The 14,465-nt window shown below is 44.6% G+C and overlaps 1 protein-coding gene across 2 annotated transcripts in view; it reads left to right on the forward strand.

The window, feature by feature from the left end:
* Positions 1-14,465, forward strand: part of CEP170B (centrosomal protein 170B) — a 93,669-nt gene that overhangs the window by 49,032 nt on the left and 30,172 nt on the right. For both annotated transcript variants that reach the window (XM_050954080.1, XM_050954081.1), the window contains exons 7-12: positions 2,384-2,497; positions 3,365-3,841; positions 7,123-7,883; positions 9,202-9,390; positions 10,726-10,849; positions 12,663-14,459. In XM_050954080.1, coding sequence (XP_050810037.1) covers positions 2,384-2,497; positions 3,365-3,841; positions 7,123-7,883; positions 9,202-9,390; positions 10,726-10,849; positions 12,663-14,459 — 3,462 coding nt within the window. The remainder of the gene's footprint in view (positions 1-2,383; positions 2,498-3,364; positions 3,842-7,122; positions 7,884-9,201; positions 9,391-10,725; positions 10,850-12,662; positions 14,460-14,465) is intronic.

Below are 14,465 nucleotides of genomic sequence, written 5' to 3' on the forward strand. Positions count from 1 at the left end.
ATGCTGATAGCTGCCATTGCTGGAGGCATCTAATGCATAGGTATGAGGGGCTCAAGAGTACAGATATTCATGCTTGTGAAATTGCTATGAACATCTGCTAGCCCAAGTGTGCCATCCACACTTGGTCTCCACCATGCTGAGAATGACAAATGAAAGCTATTTTACTTGCCTCTCTAAATAAGCAAAGAAAACCTTGTCTCAGGCAAGCTGGGGGGTATAATCTTTACTTTTTACATTACAGTAGCATCCAGAGGCCCTAATCAGGATCAGCTAAATGTTTTACAAACATGAAGAAATTCCCTGACTACCTAGGACCCGATCTTCAGTGGGGAATTCACACTACATGATTCAGCTGACCAATCAAAACTGGCATTGCCAAGGCACCTTCCAGAAAAAAGAGTGATAAACAATAAATGGTAACCGTTTCCCGGGGTGGGGTAGATAGGATGCGGCGGAATATAGAACATTTCTAGAAAGTCTGGTTATGTTCATGCAAATGTTTGGGGTTTTTCCCCATGTGACCAGATTTCATGGAGACAGTGTTTTTGAATGAAATTTTTTGATCAGTTCCATTAGCCATCATTTTCTCATAACAAAGACCTGACATTGCACGAATATCTGTTTGAGTGAATCCCTGAAATCGCATAGCGCTTCATTGAATCCCAACACAGGAGACATCTGCCTGAGTAGAGGTTACTACAGGATCAAGGCTAAGTGGCTACCAAGCAACTGTATGAGTTGTGAGAGTTGTACTTCGCATGATATGGGTTACATGGTGGTATCCAGCAACTCTAGAAGTCTAGGTTTCTTTCACTTTTTGGGACAGGGACCGTCTCTCTCTTTTTTGTGTGTGCATGTGTGTGGCGGGAGGGCAAATGGCCAGTGCGATGGGGCCCTGATTATAGAAACAATTAATCATTCTGCAGGCTCGTAACAAGGCTGTGCAGATTTGCTCATTACAATATTTATGTATCAACCTGAAATTCGCCCTTATGTATCAACCGAGAGTCATCTGTAATTCATAGATGCCAATCCAGCTTTTCATTGGAGAGTGAGTGAGACAGTGAAGTTCGGTGTATAGTGTGCTTAGCCCATAGTGAGTCTGAGTTGCCTTTGGTTACTTTCTGTGGCTTTGTGGGCTGAAGATAGCGTGGTGGCCACACAGAGGATCTATGATCTCTCACTCTAGTCTTGGGGAAGTAATGGGGGAAAGGATTTCTTCCCACTCCTTCACTGTATCAGTCTCCTCTTTCCAATATAAACGTTGTATGGTTCAGAGCAGCACCGGGATTCAGCACAGGTCATTGCTTAGGGTAGGATCCCTGCTTGCCATGGGTTGGAATGAAGGTCGCTGAAAGAAATCTGGAGCGTGCCCAGTCAAACTGGTTTAAATGTCAAGAGCTAACACCACTTCCACCCATGTGCCTAGTGAGGAGAGAGAGTCTCCCCCGGGACACTGAGAGGATTTGTAATGAGGCTCAGTGTATCCCAGCACTAGGAACCGTGAGATGTGGCCTGGCAGCACTGGAGGATCTTGCAGCAGCGTGAGTGTCGTTTCGCAGTGTGGCTGCTGTCTCTCATGCTGAGCTACTTGCAAGAGAAATAACTTGACTGCAGCTCACTTAACTCTGCAGTGAAAAGTCACCGTAAGAGAGTGCCAGCCTGATCCTGTTGTTCAGGATTGGGGTTGTAGGCAGGATTTGGCTTTTACTGCAGACTTCCTCTTATTTATACCTCCCTTCACCTTAACTACCTTGTGTTTCCATACTGAGCCCAGCCCTGCAATCCATCAAAGACAAAGCTCCCATGATTTTCCCCTGAAGGTTTGCATCCAATAGAACTGCCGGATTGGGAATTGTAAGTTTAAAGAGACACAGTTAAGTCATCCATTAAGATGCCCATGTCTGTTGAAAACCTGGAGGAATTTAAATATCACCTTTTTTCACATTTATTTTGCTTTTTGCGTTTTGCTCAGCTGGGACATTGAATTGTGGTAGAGTCACTCTTTGGCTTCTCAACAATAAGATAATGCTACCGTTTGGGTTTGCAGCACAGCAGGACATACTTAAAATCCAAAAGAAAACAGACAGTCTTCATTGCAATTTCTCTCCTTTTTTTGCTCCTTTTTTCTTTCTCCCTGCTCCCCTCACCCACCAAAACTCGGGGTCTAAACTAAATTGGGAGGAGACGCTAGCAGTTTGAGCCAACAATATTTTGTAGTGAAATGCTGGAAAATTGCTTGAGTATAAGAAAGTCCATTGAGACTCCATCAGTCCACTTGCACCTCCCTGTTAGCAGACTGTACTCTGTTGCCTTTGTGAATCTGATAGCCACCTTCTACTGATATTTGCTGTCATGGTAACTTCTTGCTTTTCCTTCCCAGAGACAGCTCCTTATCGCACACCCCTTTATGGTCAGCCTTCATGGTGGGGAGAAGATGATGCAAATAACAAACTAGAAAGGCAGGAGGACAGAAGGCAAGAAGAACATTATTCAGGTAATGGAGATGGTCTTTTGGGAGAAATTAATTCTTTTTATTTCCTGCTGCACGACACTCTCCTTCAGAATTCTAGTGACTAAAATTCGTGTACTCTTTAAATTTGCATTCAATTGTAATATTTTTGTTTAAAACAAAATGGGAATAAGGGGAAATTAAATAATGTGTGTTTGCTTGACGTTGTATGAAATGGTAAATAGTGAAAGTTGCCTTGGTAATACACTTTTAATTCCAAATAAATAAATACCAAGAACACCACCCCAAGGGGCCTGCTTGATTTCTGTTAACACCGTGAAGGACACTAATACTTTATGAAATCAAGCTCTGAACCTAGCTTCATATCCACAGGTAGTCCCATGGAAATCACTCATGTGTCTACAGTTAAGTAGAGGCTGATGTGATCATGCAGGATCGGGGCTTAAGAAATTACATTGAAGAATAAACTTGGTTATAGTTATTAACTGTGGGATGAAGTTGCACAGGAACCTAAGGACCAGCCCAAGCCCCACCACCTTCTGCTGCATGTTCAAGGTCCACTTCATCATCCTGCCCTCTCTAACATAAACACAAAGCAACCTACAAATTCAGGGGGGAGCCAACCTAAGAACCTCCCAAAATAAAACAAAAAACCTACCCAAATAAATGTTGCACTGCACACACAATTCTTCTTCTGAGGAGAGAGAGAGAACAAACCATACATAACAGATGTTAGTCATGTTGCTTATTGAGGTTCTCAGATTCTACAGCGATGAGGGTGGTATACAAACAATTGAACTATACAGTTACCATATATAGTAATTTAGGCTTTTAATCTAACATTGATGTGGTGCCTGTAGGGTGTGTTCTTCCATATTTTTGTATCTACAGAAAGAACGAAGGAGATATCCCAGCATGAAGGGGAGATCAATGGTAATGTTATTGCTTATCGAGATTCCCAGGAACAGTCTGTGTATGCATTCAGAAGAGAACCCAGTTATTTTGAAATCCCAACGAAGGAATTCCAACAGCTGGCAAAATCTCCTGAAACACAAGTCCATGAAATCCCAACGAAGGACATCAATGCTGTGGTGCCACCCGTTGTGCAAAGCCATGCCTCTTTTACCATTGAATTTGATGACTGTACCCCTGGTAAAATAAAGATAAAAGATCATGTAACTAAGTTTTCACTCAGACAGAGAAGACCTTTCAGTAAGGATGCGGGTCACACAGAGATGATGTCAGCGGAGAGCAAGGTGGCTGATTGGCTGGTTCAGAATGACCCAAGTTTGATGAGAAGGCAGTCTCCGGGAGACGATGTGTACAGTACAAAGAGTGATCTTCCGGTTCATGTGAGGACACTGAAAGGTAAGCTGTTGGTTTTCATGCTGGCTAGTCCATGTGCTTGCCTTCCAAGTACACCATAAATAAGGGGAAAAAATGTTGCCCTTTTTCTCAGCCCAAAGTTCGCAGGGTAAGAACCACTTCTCTGTGACAGGTATTTTTATAATCACTATCGACACTTCTAAGCCTAGTTCAGCTGGCCGCTGCTCACCTGCTGGACATGGATGCCACTTGTGATGCTGGCAGTGGAATGCTGTAACCCGGTTCCCACCTGGCTTTATCACGACAGGTCGTCAGACATACTTGTCTCAAACAGTTTCAGTTTCAGATGTTTGAGTTTTTCTTCATGCCGTTAAGGCAGGTTAGAAACAGGTTTAACAGTTTGTTAATCTCTTCTCTTGGCCCCTTGTCGGGGTAGGAATGATGTTTGCTTTTTTAGCACTAGGTTCACAATTGCCAAATGTAGCTAATCGCCCTTGCTCTTGGTATAGAGTGGACAGTCACAATTCCAAGACAGTGGATGGGAGCTAGAGCTCCAGAGGCAGAGTCTGAGGAGTAGGGACAGAGGTTATTGAAATTCTGTGCCATGGCTGTGAGAGAGGTTCTTTTCCTTAACCAAAGTGTATCTGAGCCCCGCCTCCCCCACTATTTAACTGTTCCAGGTGAACCCAGGTTGCCTGCCTTTGGGAAGAGGCACGCCTGTCACTGTGAGGTGTCTTCTGTCATCTCTTGCAGACAAGGAGGGGAAGATTTTCAAAGGCCTAAAATAGTTTGGTGTCCCACTGCTAATGGCAGTCAGGCATCTAATGTCCATCCGAGCCTTTGGAAATTCCCCCCACGATCTATTTGACCTGAACTAGTTTGTCCGCCTCTATCAGTGCAGTTCACTGTCAAATGGGGAAAAGGCAACATCTTGTGAATTTCCACCAGTTTGCTCATGGAGGCCTTGCAAGTGCTGGAGAAGCTACAGTTTGTAATCCTGCTGCCTGTTAAAGTCAAGGAGGAGGGCTGTCAGGTCCACCAGTGGCTGAGATTAATGGCCCTTTACGGGATGGCAAGACACCGTCTTCCTTCAAAGGAGAAGTCACTAGGCCCTCGTCCAAAAAAACATCTTCTGATGTTGACAGTCTTGCTTACCTTTGGCGTAATCTGCCATGGTGTGTAGTGTTTGAGAAGGTTGTGTAGCGAAGGAGCTCTGGTGTCTTCCAGGGTATGTCTACACTGCAATTAAACATTCACAGCTGGCTCTGGCTAAGGGGCTGCTTAATTGTGGTGTAGATGTTCGGGCTCAGCCTGCAGCCGAGCTCTGGGACCCTCAGAGGTGGGTGGTCCCAGAGATCGGGCTGCAGGCCGAGCTCGAACATCTACACCATGATTAAACAGCTGCTTAGCCCAAGTCAGCTGGCATGGGCCAGCCACGAGTTTCTAACTGCAGTGTAGACATATCCTATGTGACTGCGTTTTGTAATCTCGGATGTGAACCTTGGCTGTAGTGTCTGGGAATGCACTGGAATAGTGCTCTTCCTTTCCAGAGAGATGCCAGGGGCTGGTGGCAGGCATTTGCTCATCTGCCTCTAGGATTTTCTCATATGGTGTTCTGTACAGCTGTGTGTGTCTCCACGCTCAGTGTCTACATGAGGTTGTGAGAGAGAGAGTGAGATAATGTGAAGTTTCAGTATGCGAATGATGCACGTAATTGTCTCCTTTTCATCAAATACCTAGTTAGTGTATATATCCATCTGTATGTAGGCAGAGGATTCTCTGATGAGAACTTTGCAACATTTATCCCTGCCTTTTTGACCTCCAGACTGGTTTACTGTGTAACACGTTCCTATGTGGGGCTGTCTTTGAAGAACACTTGTTAGTTACAGTTGGCCACCTCCTTAATTAGCATTGTTGGCCCTAAGGAACATTTTACACCAGTTTTCTGAGGTCTTCACTCGCTGCTTCTTTCCTTTTGGAAACAATTCAGGCGTCTTGACATCAGAATGAAAATACTCTGTGGTTTGGGTCCTGGCCACCAGAGGAAAGATGTAGTCTCTTACTGACTCTTACTGTGCTGTCATAACATCTGAAATCATCCAGGGAACTTCTCACAGCCCCAAGATTTTAACGTTGAGAGCAGGGTTCCCAGCCATTAACTTGAGAACTTGCTGCTTACCTCAATCCAACAGAGACCAAGTTTACTGACCTTCAGGGCACAATACAAGGTCCATTTCTTGCTCAGCCTTTTTCTTGAGGAAGGAGCTGGTGAGATCTTTGAAAGGCTACATTAGGGATTGAGTGTTAAATCATGATGCTCTTTACCAGTGTGGTTGAGCCACTTGCATTTGTAAAACAGGTGCAGTTTTCCTTTCAACTGCATGGTGTTAAACCTCTATCTCTTCTTATCACGCATGGATACGGTCTAGAGTACAGAGGTCTTTTCACAGTTCTCCTGATGTAAGTCCTTGGGCAAGTTACCCACAGCCTGGATGCCTCAGATTCCTTCTTGGTTAAATGTTGGGGGAACCGGGAGAGATATTAAATGTTACAGAGATTCTGTACTAAAAATGTTACTACTCTTGGTGCAAAATAGAACTTAATAAGCAAGAACCTTCCATAAAATAACCAAGGTAACCCTTGCATGGAGGGTGAAGAAATGATGTGGAAGCCATATACATAACTTCTGGGAATTTTATGGCCTTAATCCTTTAGATAAAACTGAAAATCCTGCAACTCCTAAGGGGGAGAGAAAATAGAAGTTCAGGGGCGCTTTAGCTATGAATTCTGTCAGCCTGCTGCTCTTTCATCATCTTGGTTTGAGTCCATGGAATGCAATCTACAGGGCTTTTGTTTTGCCTTGTTTTGTTTCCCCTGCTCTGCAGGATAATTTTTGTCCCGCAACAAATGATGCATAACAAGATAATCTTTGAGACTAGTGAAATTGCACAGAATGGTAAAATAATTACTGTATTTATTTTGATTTAAATAATAAAAAAAGATGCACATAAAAAGCTCTAGATTCCCTGATGCATAATTAATTTTACAATAACAACAAAACCAAAACCCCAACCGTATTCAAAAGGGAACTCCATCAGCCAGCTCCCTACAACTCCTCCTCCTACTTCCCACCTTTTCATCATTCTGGGACGCAAACCATCGGCTCTCTCTAAACAGCAGATCAAACAGTGTCTTTTGCAGCGTGCCCAGTATGAACTATTCCTTTACAAAGAGAAAATCCAGGATTGACCGTGCTGGGAGGTGGTTACTAGGGTTACAGTAAAATGTTAGTGTAGGAATAAAATGCGTGTGATCGTTTTCAGGTAACAGACATGAAGATGGGACGCAGAGCGATTCCGAAGACCCCGTTGCACCCACAGCAGAAAAGGAGACCACCAGCAATGACCATGCAGCTGAGCAAGCCAGGCTTCAGCGCCAGATCAGGCGTGATCCCCACGAAATGCTGCATAACCAGCAGGCCTTCGTCATCGAGTTCTTTGATGATGACACGCCTCGTAAAAAGAGGTCACAGTCTTTCACGCACAGCGCACACTCCTCCCAGAGCGACACAGATCCCGTGCCGAAAACCAAGGTGGAAAAGCGCAAAGCTGCCATGCCTGCTGAGAAGCTTGGTAGCCCAGTGCCACCTCCTCATCTGGCTGCCCAGGCAGGCAAGCTGGCCAGCAACTCTTTGGGGACACAGAGATCCAGCTCCTTTAAGAGAGAGAAGACAGAAGATCGGATCAGCTCTTCATCATCCTCTGCTTCAAGGCCGTCTGCAAAGAACTTCGGCAGCATAGGAAGAAAGTCTAAAATTGCTCAGGATTTTGCTGCTGAGTATCTAAGGGAGAACTCTCAAGCTGGAAAGCTCAGTGCTGAGAAGCCAGCACCTCTGCAGATGCCAGTGGCTCCTCGGGTAGTAATATCGTCTGCACCAGACCCTGCCACCACACCTACCGACCCAAAATTGGTCAAGGCTAGAAAGCACGATGAGGAGGATAGTTTAAGTGAAACGGGCACATACACCATTGAGACGGAGTCACAAGATAAAGAAGTAGAAGAAGCTCGGAAAATGATAGATCAGGTAAAATCACTCCAGGGAACACTTCTTATAAACATGATCACTGTTGGCCGACAAACCAGGGGTTGACCGAGGGACCTCTAGGGTACGTCTGTGCTGCAAAGCGGCAGCCCGCGGAAACTAGTGTCAGAGCCCAGGTCTACAGACTTGGGCCTATGGGCTTGTGCTGGAGTGCCAAAACAGCCTCCCCTCTCAGGCTACAGACCCTGAACCTGAATGTCTGCATGTCCATTTGAGTGCTGTAGCCTTGTTTGTAGACCTGGGCTCTGAGACGCTGCCGCTTGCAGTGTAGACGTACCCCTCGAGCCAAAAGTATGAACTGCGATGGCTTCGGCTAAAGGGTGTGAGCTGGATGGGAGCTCTAAGGGATTCCTGTCCTCTGTGGATCCAGCACAGAGGGGATCCTGTCACACATTCATGAGTGCGTTACACAGGCACCGTAAATGGGGGTAAAATGTCCATTAAAAACCCATCTGAAAAGGAGCAGGGGGACCTTATTGCAACTCGCATCTTTGTGTCCAAATAGGATTTACATGCAAAGGTACAAGAATGACCTTGCAAATGTACCAGCAAAGAGCAATGTGATGCTCAAAATAATGAAGGGGTTGATTCTGCCAAGATTTGTACAAATGAGTAACTTTAAACAACGGGACTGCTCGAATGCATAAGTCTTTGCAAGTTCAGGATCTAACTATGCATCATACCCTTTACCCCACCTCCTCCAGCCCTGCTGTTAATAATATATGGGGCACATATACTCTGCCTGGCAGGCTCTCCCTGGCAGGCCAAAAGAAGCTGAAACGGAGGACAGATTTTCTCTATCTCAGGAGCCCCAGTGACATCCCCAACTTCTAGTTGGGCATGGTTTGGTTTTGTTAAAGGGGACTTGTCCAGGCAGACGGCAACTAATTGCTGTAGGGAAGGGAGTGTCTGGGTGGGGTTGGTCATGGAAATGGTTGTATCTGTTGTAATTTAAAAAATGAATGTTAACTTAAAAAAAAACCCCAACCGCCCCAAACACAAACAGTTATTTGGTAAAGTGTGGCCTATTTCCAGGTTTAACAACAGAGGAAGCAGGCGGAGGTTCAAGTAAAACAGGCACGTGAAAAATAACAGAAATGTAGGCAAAGGGTAAAATAAAGTTTGGGGTGGGGGAATCCTGTGATTGAGTGGCGGGTGAAATACCTTACATGGAATATATGAATTGGTTTGTATCTGACCATTTGGGACCCCAGTTTCAGTGTGATTAGCATTTTTTGGATTTGACTTCCATGGTTACAGTGTTTTAATCCCTGCCCTCCCCCACCACACACTTTTTTAGGTTTTTGGCGTGTTTGAATCTCCAGAGTTTTCCAGATTATCTTCAGCCTACAGACCTGTTATAAAAGGCGAAAAGGAAGAACCAAGCTCTCACCAGCATCTAATCACTGAAAATGGCACCAGTCAGAAGACACTTCTGCTCCAAGCATTCCCTTCAAAACCCACTTGTGGGTCCCAGGCTGAGATGCAGGTACAGGGAACAGGGATGATGTATGTGCTTTTCTGCCTCGGTGGGAATGTATTGATTTGATTTCACCTTTGGGAGACCAGTCTGTGTGTGCAACAGGCTCTCAGGAGGGCGTGACATTCCCTAGGGTGCAAGCTGAACCACTGTGTCCCTTCAGCTCTTCAAAGTGAGATGCCTTTAACACTGCTTTGCCTTTAACACCGCTTTGCTGCTGAATAGCAAACCTCTGCGGGTTCTGCTCACACACAGCCCCTGGCAAGTAAAGTCACTCCCAGCTGAGTACATGAATGCTGTGCCCAGCCATCCTTAAATTACATACAGGGCAACACCCGCATGTCCCTGAATCTCAGCCTTGTCCCCTAGAAATGTGCATCTTGTACTGTTCAGTACTCACTGGCCAGTACAAGCTCATAAATAGTCTGTCATTCCAGCAGGGGTTCATGAATATGCAGCAGCCCTGTTGACCTAGTAGAGATTTCTTAAAACACTTCAATCAAACACACTGGTTTAGATAAAACAATAAAAGAAGTTTATTAACTGGAGAAAGATAGATAGATTTTAAGTGATCATAAATGGTAAGGCATAAAAGTCAGCACTGGTTACCAAAGAAATAAAAGGTTAAACACGCAAGCTAATTCCTAAACTTTTATCAGACTAATAGGCTTAAAAGCAAAAGGTTTGTCTCACCATGAGCTGCAATACATTTCACAGGCTGCATCTCTTTTCAGCCTGAGACCATTCCGTCCCTTTTTCAGTTCTTGGAGAGTTGTTGCTGCCATAAGCAGAGAAATGGAAGGAGGGGAGCGGCGTCCTGTAGCGGTCGCTGTCCTTTATTTTTATATCCTCATCCTCCTCTCTCTGAGGATTATCGCCCTACCGGGGTGTACACAGTCTCTTCTGTACATGAGATTCACCCTGCAGCTGGGAGGCTATGTAAATTTCTTGTTTACACTTCCTCGTTGCTGAAGGATGGCTGCTTAAGTAAGTCATAACTCACTTGACTTTGTTGGTACCTGTCTGGGGTTGCCAGTATGTCTTTTCCTCTGAAAAATGGGTTTGTTGGCATTACCCAGAACTACAACATATTTCAGTAACAATCATATAGCAAAATCTCATAATTTTACACATAGTGATGTTATACACATTTTAACAGGACACTCATGTTCAGCAGATTGAGTTTTCAAATGATACCTCATACTTGGTACAGAATATGTCATAATCATATAAAGGGGTGAACATGGGGTACCGGGCGTCATGTGAGTACAGGGTGTCACAGAGGGGTTTTGTGACAAGACTTTGGTTAAAAAAAATTTAAACATTCCATTTGTCTCTTTATAGGTGCCTCCAGCATCTCAAGGTAGTCAGAAATGGGTCTCTAGGTGGGCAAGTCTTGCTGACAGCTACACAGACTCAGGGCTTTGTGAAGGTCAACAGCAGGGATTGGTATCTGAGGGCCATACAGGTAAGTACTGTACTGATGCCATCTTCAGGATGCTGGACAGTTTATTTAAAAGTGACATGAAAAGTGTGTGGGGGTGGGGGAGGGAAGATGTGCTTATGCTCTTTTTTGTTGCTTTCTGACAAACATAAAGAAAACTTGAAATGCTGTTAAATTTTCATACAGTTTACTGTCTGTTTTAACTAAAGTATTTGGAAAGAAATCTTTCTTTGTTTAGCTGCCTCATCTGTTCAGTTAAGGGTTACAAAGGCACCCAGTGCACATTTGAGTCATCCAAGTCCTCCATCAAGAAAAGTGAAGACCATACTTGACATTCCTGATGTTTCTTAAGGTGGCATAGGGAACAATAACACTTAAGGGGGCAGGATTGGAAATAACCATCCATCAGGAATTGTTTATACTTCATTACAAAGGAAAAAAGAAAAGGCAGAACCCCAGTTTTTCCTTTGCAAGACATTTATGAAAGCTAGTACTGACCAGCCCTCTTTAGCTCTGGTTTTGTTGCACTTCTCCCATATTCTCAAGCTGTGCTGAGCATATCAGACTGTCCTTGGGTCTGGTAGAACTGGGTAGCAGCATTTGAAGTGATTGTAGGAAGCCTGATGCATAGAACGAAGTACAAGAGAAGAAAAAACAAAATGAAGTCTTAGAATCATGTCAGAGATAGGAGCTAAAAAACTGAACGGGCCCTAAGACCTGATGTTGAGAATGGGAGTTGGAGAGAGTAGGAAATGTTGTAATCCAGAAGACAACCATGCCCCCTCTCTCTAGATAAGGAGCCATATGTCCTCTCTCCAACAGCTAAAAGACTGCAGAAAGCAATTATTTTGTTCCAGAGATTATTTCCATAATGTGGCACATTGTACTTGAATTCTCTTGGACAGTTGGGTGTTTTATCTTGCAATGCCAATCAAGTTACCAGCCATTTATTATTTAAACGAAAAATGACAGAAGATATGAAATCCTAAGCTGTGACATGGGGTAAAGTAATAAAACTCTTCTAGTAAAGTGTGTCCTTAATAACACATTGCCTTCTAATTCCTAACCCTGTTTAAACAGTAGGATTTCTATATGGAGACTTTGATGTGAAATACAATCTGCTAAGGTCTGTACAAGTGGAAAGTGGCATCTCTTTAGTGAAGTAAGCTACATCATCTAGCACATTTCTAAAATGTTGCATCTCTGGTCCAAACATATGGCTACGTGGTTGACAGCTTTTCCCTGTTCCCTTTGGCAGGAAGAAGATACAACTTCAGGGTCTCTTGTGTATTTGTATGATCTTTTCGATTTATGTATCAGAGGGGTAGCCGTGTTAGTCTGGATCTGTAAAAGCGGCAAAGAATCCTGTGGCACCTTATAGACTAACAGGCGTTTTGGAGCACGAGCTTTCGTGGGTGAATACCCACTTCGTCAGATGCATCTGAGGAAGTGGGTATTCACCCACGAAAGCTCATGCTCCAAAACGTCTGTTAGTCTATAAGGTGCCACAGGATTCTTTGCTGCTTTTCGATTTATATAACTCTGATAAGAGTGCTACACGGCTTGGATGTTTGAATGTCAAGGTTATTAAATCAGATTTAGGATTTGATTCTGCAAGGTGATGAGCACTCTGGCCCTGATCCAGCCTGGGACTTAAGCAAATGCTTAGCTTTAAGCATATGTATGGGACCTATTGATGTCAGTGTTTAAAATTAAGGATGTACTTAATTGCCTTTCTGGATCTGCGCCTTGCAGGCTCAAGCCCCTGGTGAATAAATGCAGTGTTCTAGTACAACGTGTAAACAGCATTTAATGGGTGTCTTTTAATCTTTCTTAGAAAGTGGCACAGCTCATAAACCAGGAGAACCAGAGACCATTGTGCCTTCAAGAACAAGAAGGCTTCTTCCCCAGCTCCCATCGAGTGATAAATCTGACAGCCCAACACCCACAGTTTTAATTTGTCAAGACTCGTATCCTGATGTATCCAAGAGAAAAGTTGTAAAGGAACAAGGTAAAGAAACCTACGGTGATCCCAGCACCCAATTGTTCATCCAAGAGGACTTGGATCCTGATAGCCTGAGTGATGCCAGCAAGTCCGACGACGGCTTTGGTTTGGAAAAAGGAAAGAAATGCAAAGAAAACGCTAAAATGCCTGAGCAGGAACGACGAAGGGGAGCAGATTTAAAACCTGAGGTCCGACAGGCAGCAGCACTAGGGGTTTCACGTATCACAACTGTAAATGAGCCAGGATCTACTTCCTTCTACATTGGTGATGAAACTAATGAGGTTGGGATTCCCTCCAAGCTTTCTCTAAGCATGTCTCATTCTCGAGCAGACAAAGAATGCAAGGATCAAGAGTTTCCTGTCAAGTCACCCAGTATAGCTGCTTCTGGAAAGCCAGTGGTCAAAGACGTTAACAGCACTTACGTTAGTGCGTCGGGGAAAATGGTTATTTCCCTCCTTCAGAATCTTGCTCAGGAGCAAGAAAACATAGCCACAAAAGAAATATCCTCCTTCATTAGGCAGGAAAGTTTTACCAAAGATAAATCGAGCTGCGTTGTTCCTGAGAATAAACTTCCTCATATTTCAAGTCACCCTCTGCTTAAAGATTTAGATGTTGCACGATCAAGCCGTATGGACTATAATCAAGACACTCATCTTATCCTTAAAGACACTGAAACTGCTTTGGCAGCACTGGAAGCCAAAATACTCTGTCAAAACCACCAGCTGGACCTTTCAGAAACTATTCCCGGGCAGCTAGAAGACTCCTTATCTGGGGACTCAGATGTGGACACGGCAAGCACGGTCAGCTTGGTTAGCGGTAAAAACGTGCCAAGCAGCACACCGAAATGCCAAGTTACGAGCAGCTTGCAGAAGGAGAAATCCTCCTCCACGTCCTCTATCCAGGACCAATGTAGCCAGCCCAGTGCTCGTGAAAGGCTGTCAGAAAAACGCAGGATGCTTCCACCCGAGGTGGGAAACAGAGGAGAAACCACCAAACGTTTCCAAATCAAGCGTAGTGCTGGGGCTCGTGGGTCACTGGATTTTACGGATGACGAAAGAAGCTCTAGTCTTCCTTACTTCCCAGTAACTGAAACGGCCTCCTCTGATCACGAGCATTCTGTGTCAAAATCTGTCCCCAGAAGGAAACCTTTCACTCAGGCTACGAAAGAGGAGCGCGGCAAAGTGACTGCAAACATGCAAAAGATCCAGCAAGTTCTCACCAGGTCCAACAGTTTATCGACCCCCAGGCCCACGAGGGCCTCAAAACTCCGTCGCGCCCGGTTGGGAGACGCATCAGATAATGAATGTGCCGACACCGAGAAAACAACTTCCAACCTCGAAGCCACAACTGCGTCTTCTAAACAATCGGTGGAGTCTAAAAAGCTGTCCAGGCTTGACATCCTTGCCATGCCAAGGAAACGGGCAGGTTCGTTTACAGTGCCAAGCGACTCTGAAACTACGCAGCCAAGAACTGGGTTTTCAGGACGCAGTGTGGAGTCGTATTATGCAAATCGGAAGCCACCTGTGTCAGACGCTAGAACTGCAGCTAGAAAAACTGCAGCTGCTGCTACTACAAAGCAACCTTTCAGTAGAACTCGTTCTAGCAGTGTCAGGTATTCATCCACCTCCAGTAAGT

The sequence above is a fragment of the Gopherus flavomarginatus genome, chromosome 5 (assembly GCF_025201925.1).
Source record: "Gopherus flavomarginatus isolate rGopFla2 chromosome 5, rGopFla2.mat.asm, whole genome shotgun sequence".
Lineage (NCBI taxonomy): Eukaryota > Metazoa > Chordata > Testudines > Testudinidae > Gopherus > Gopherus flavomarginatus.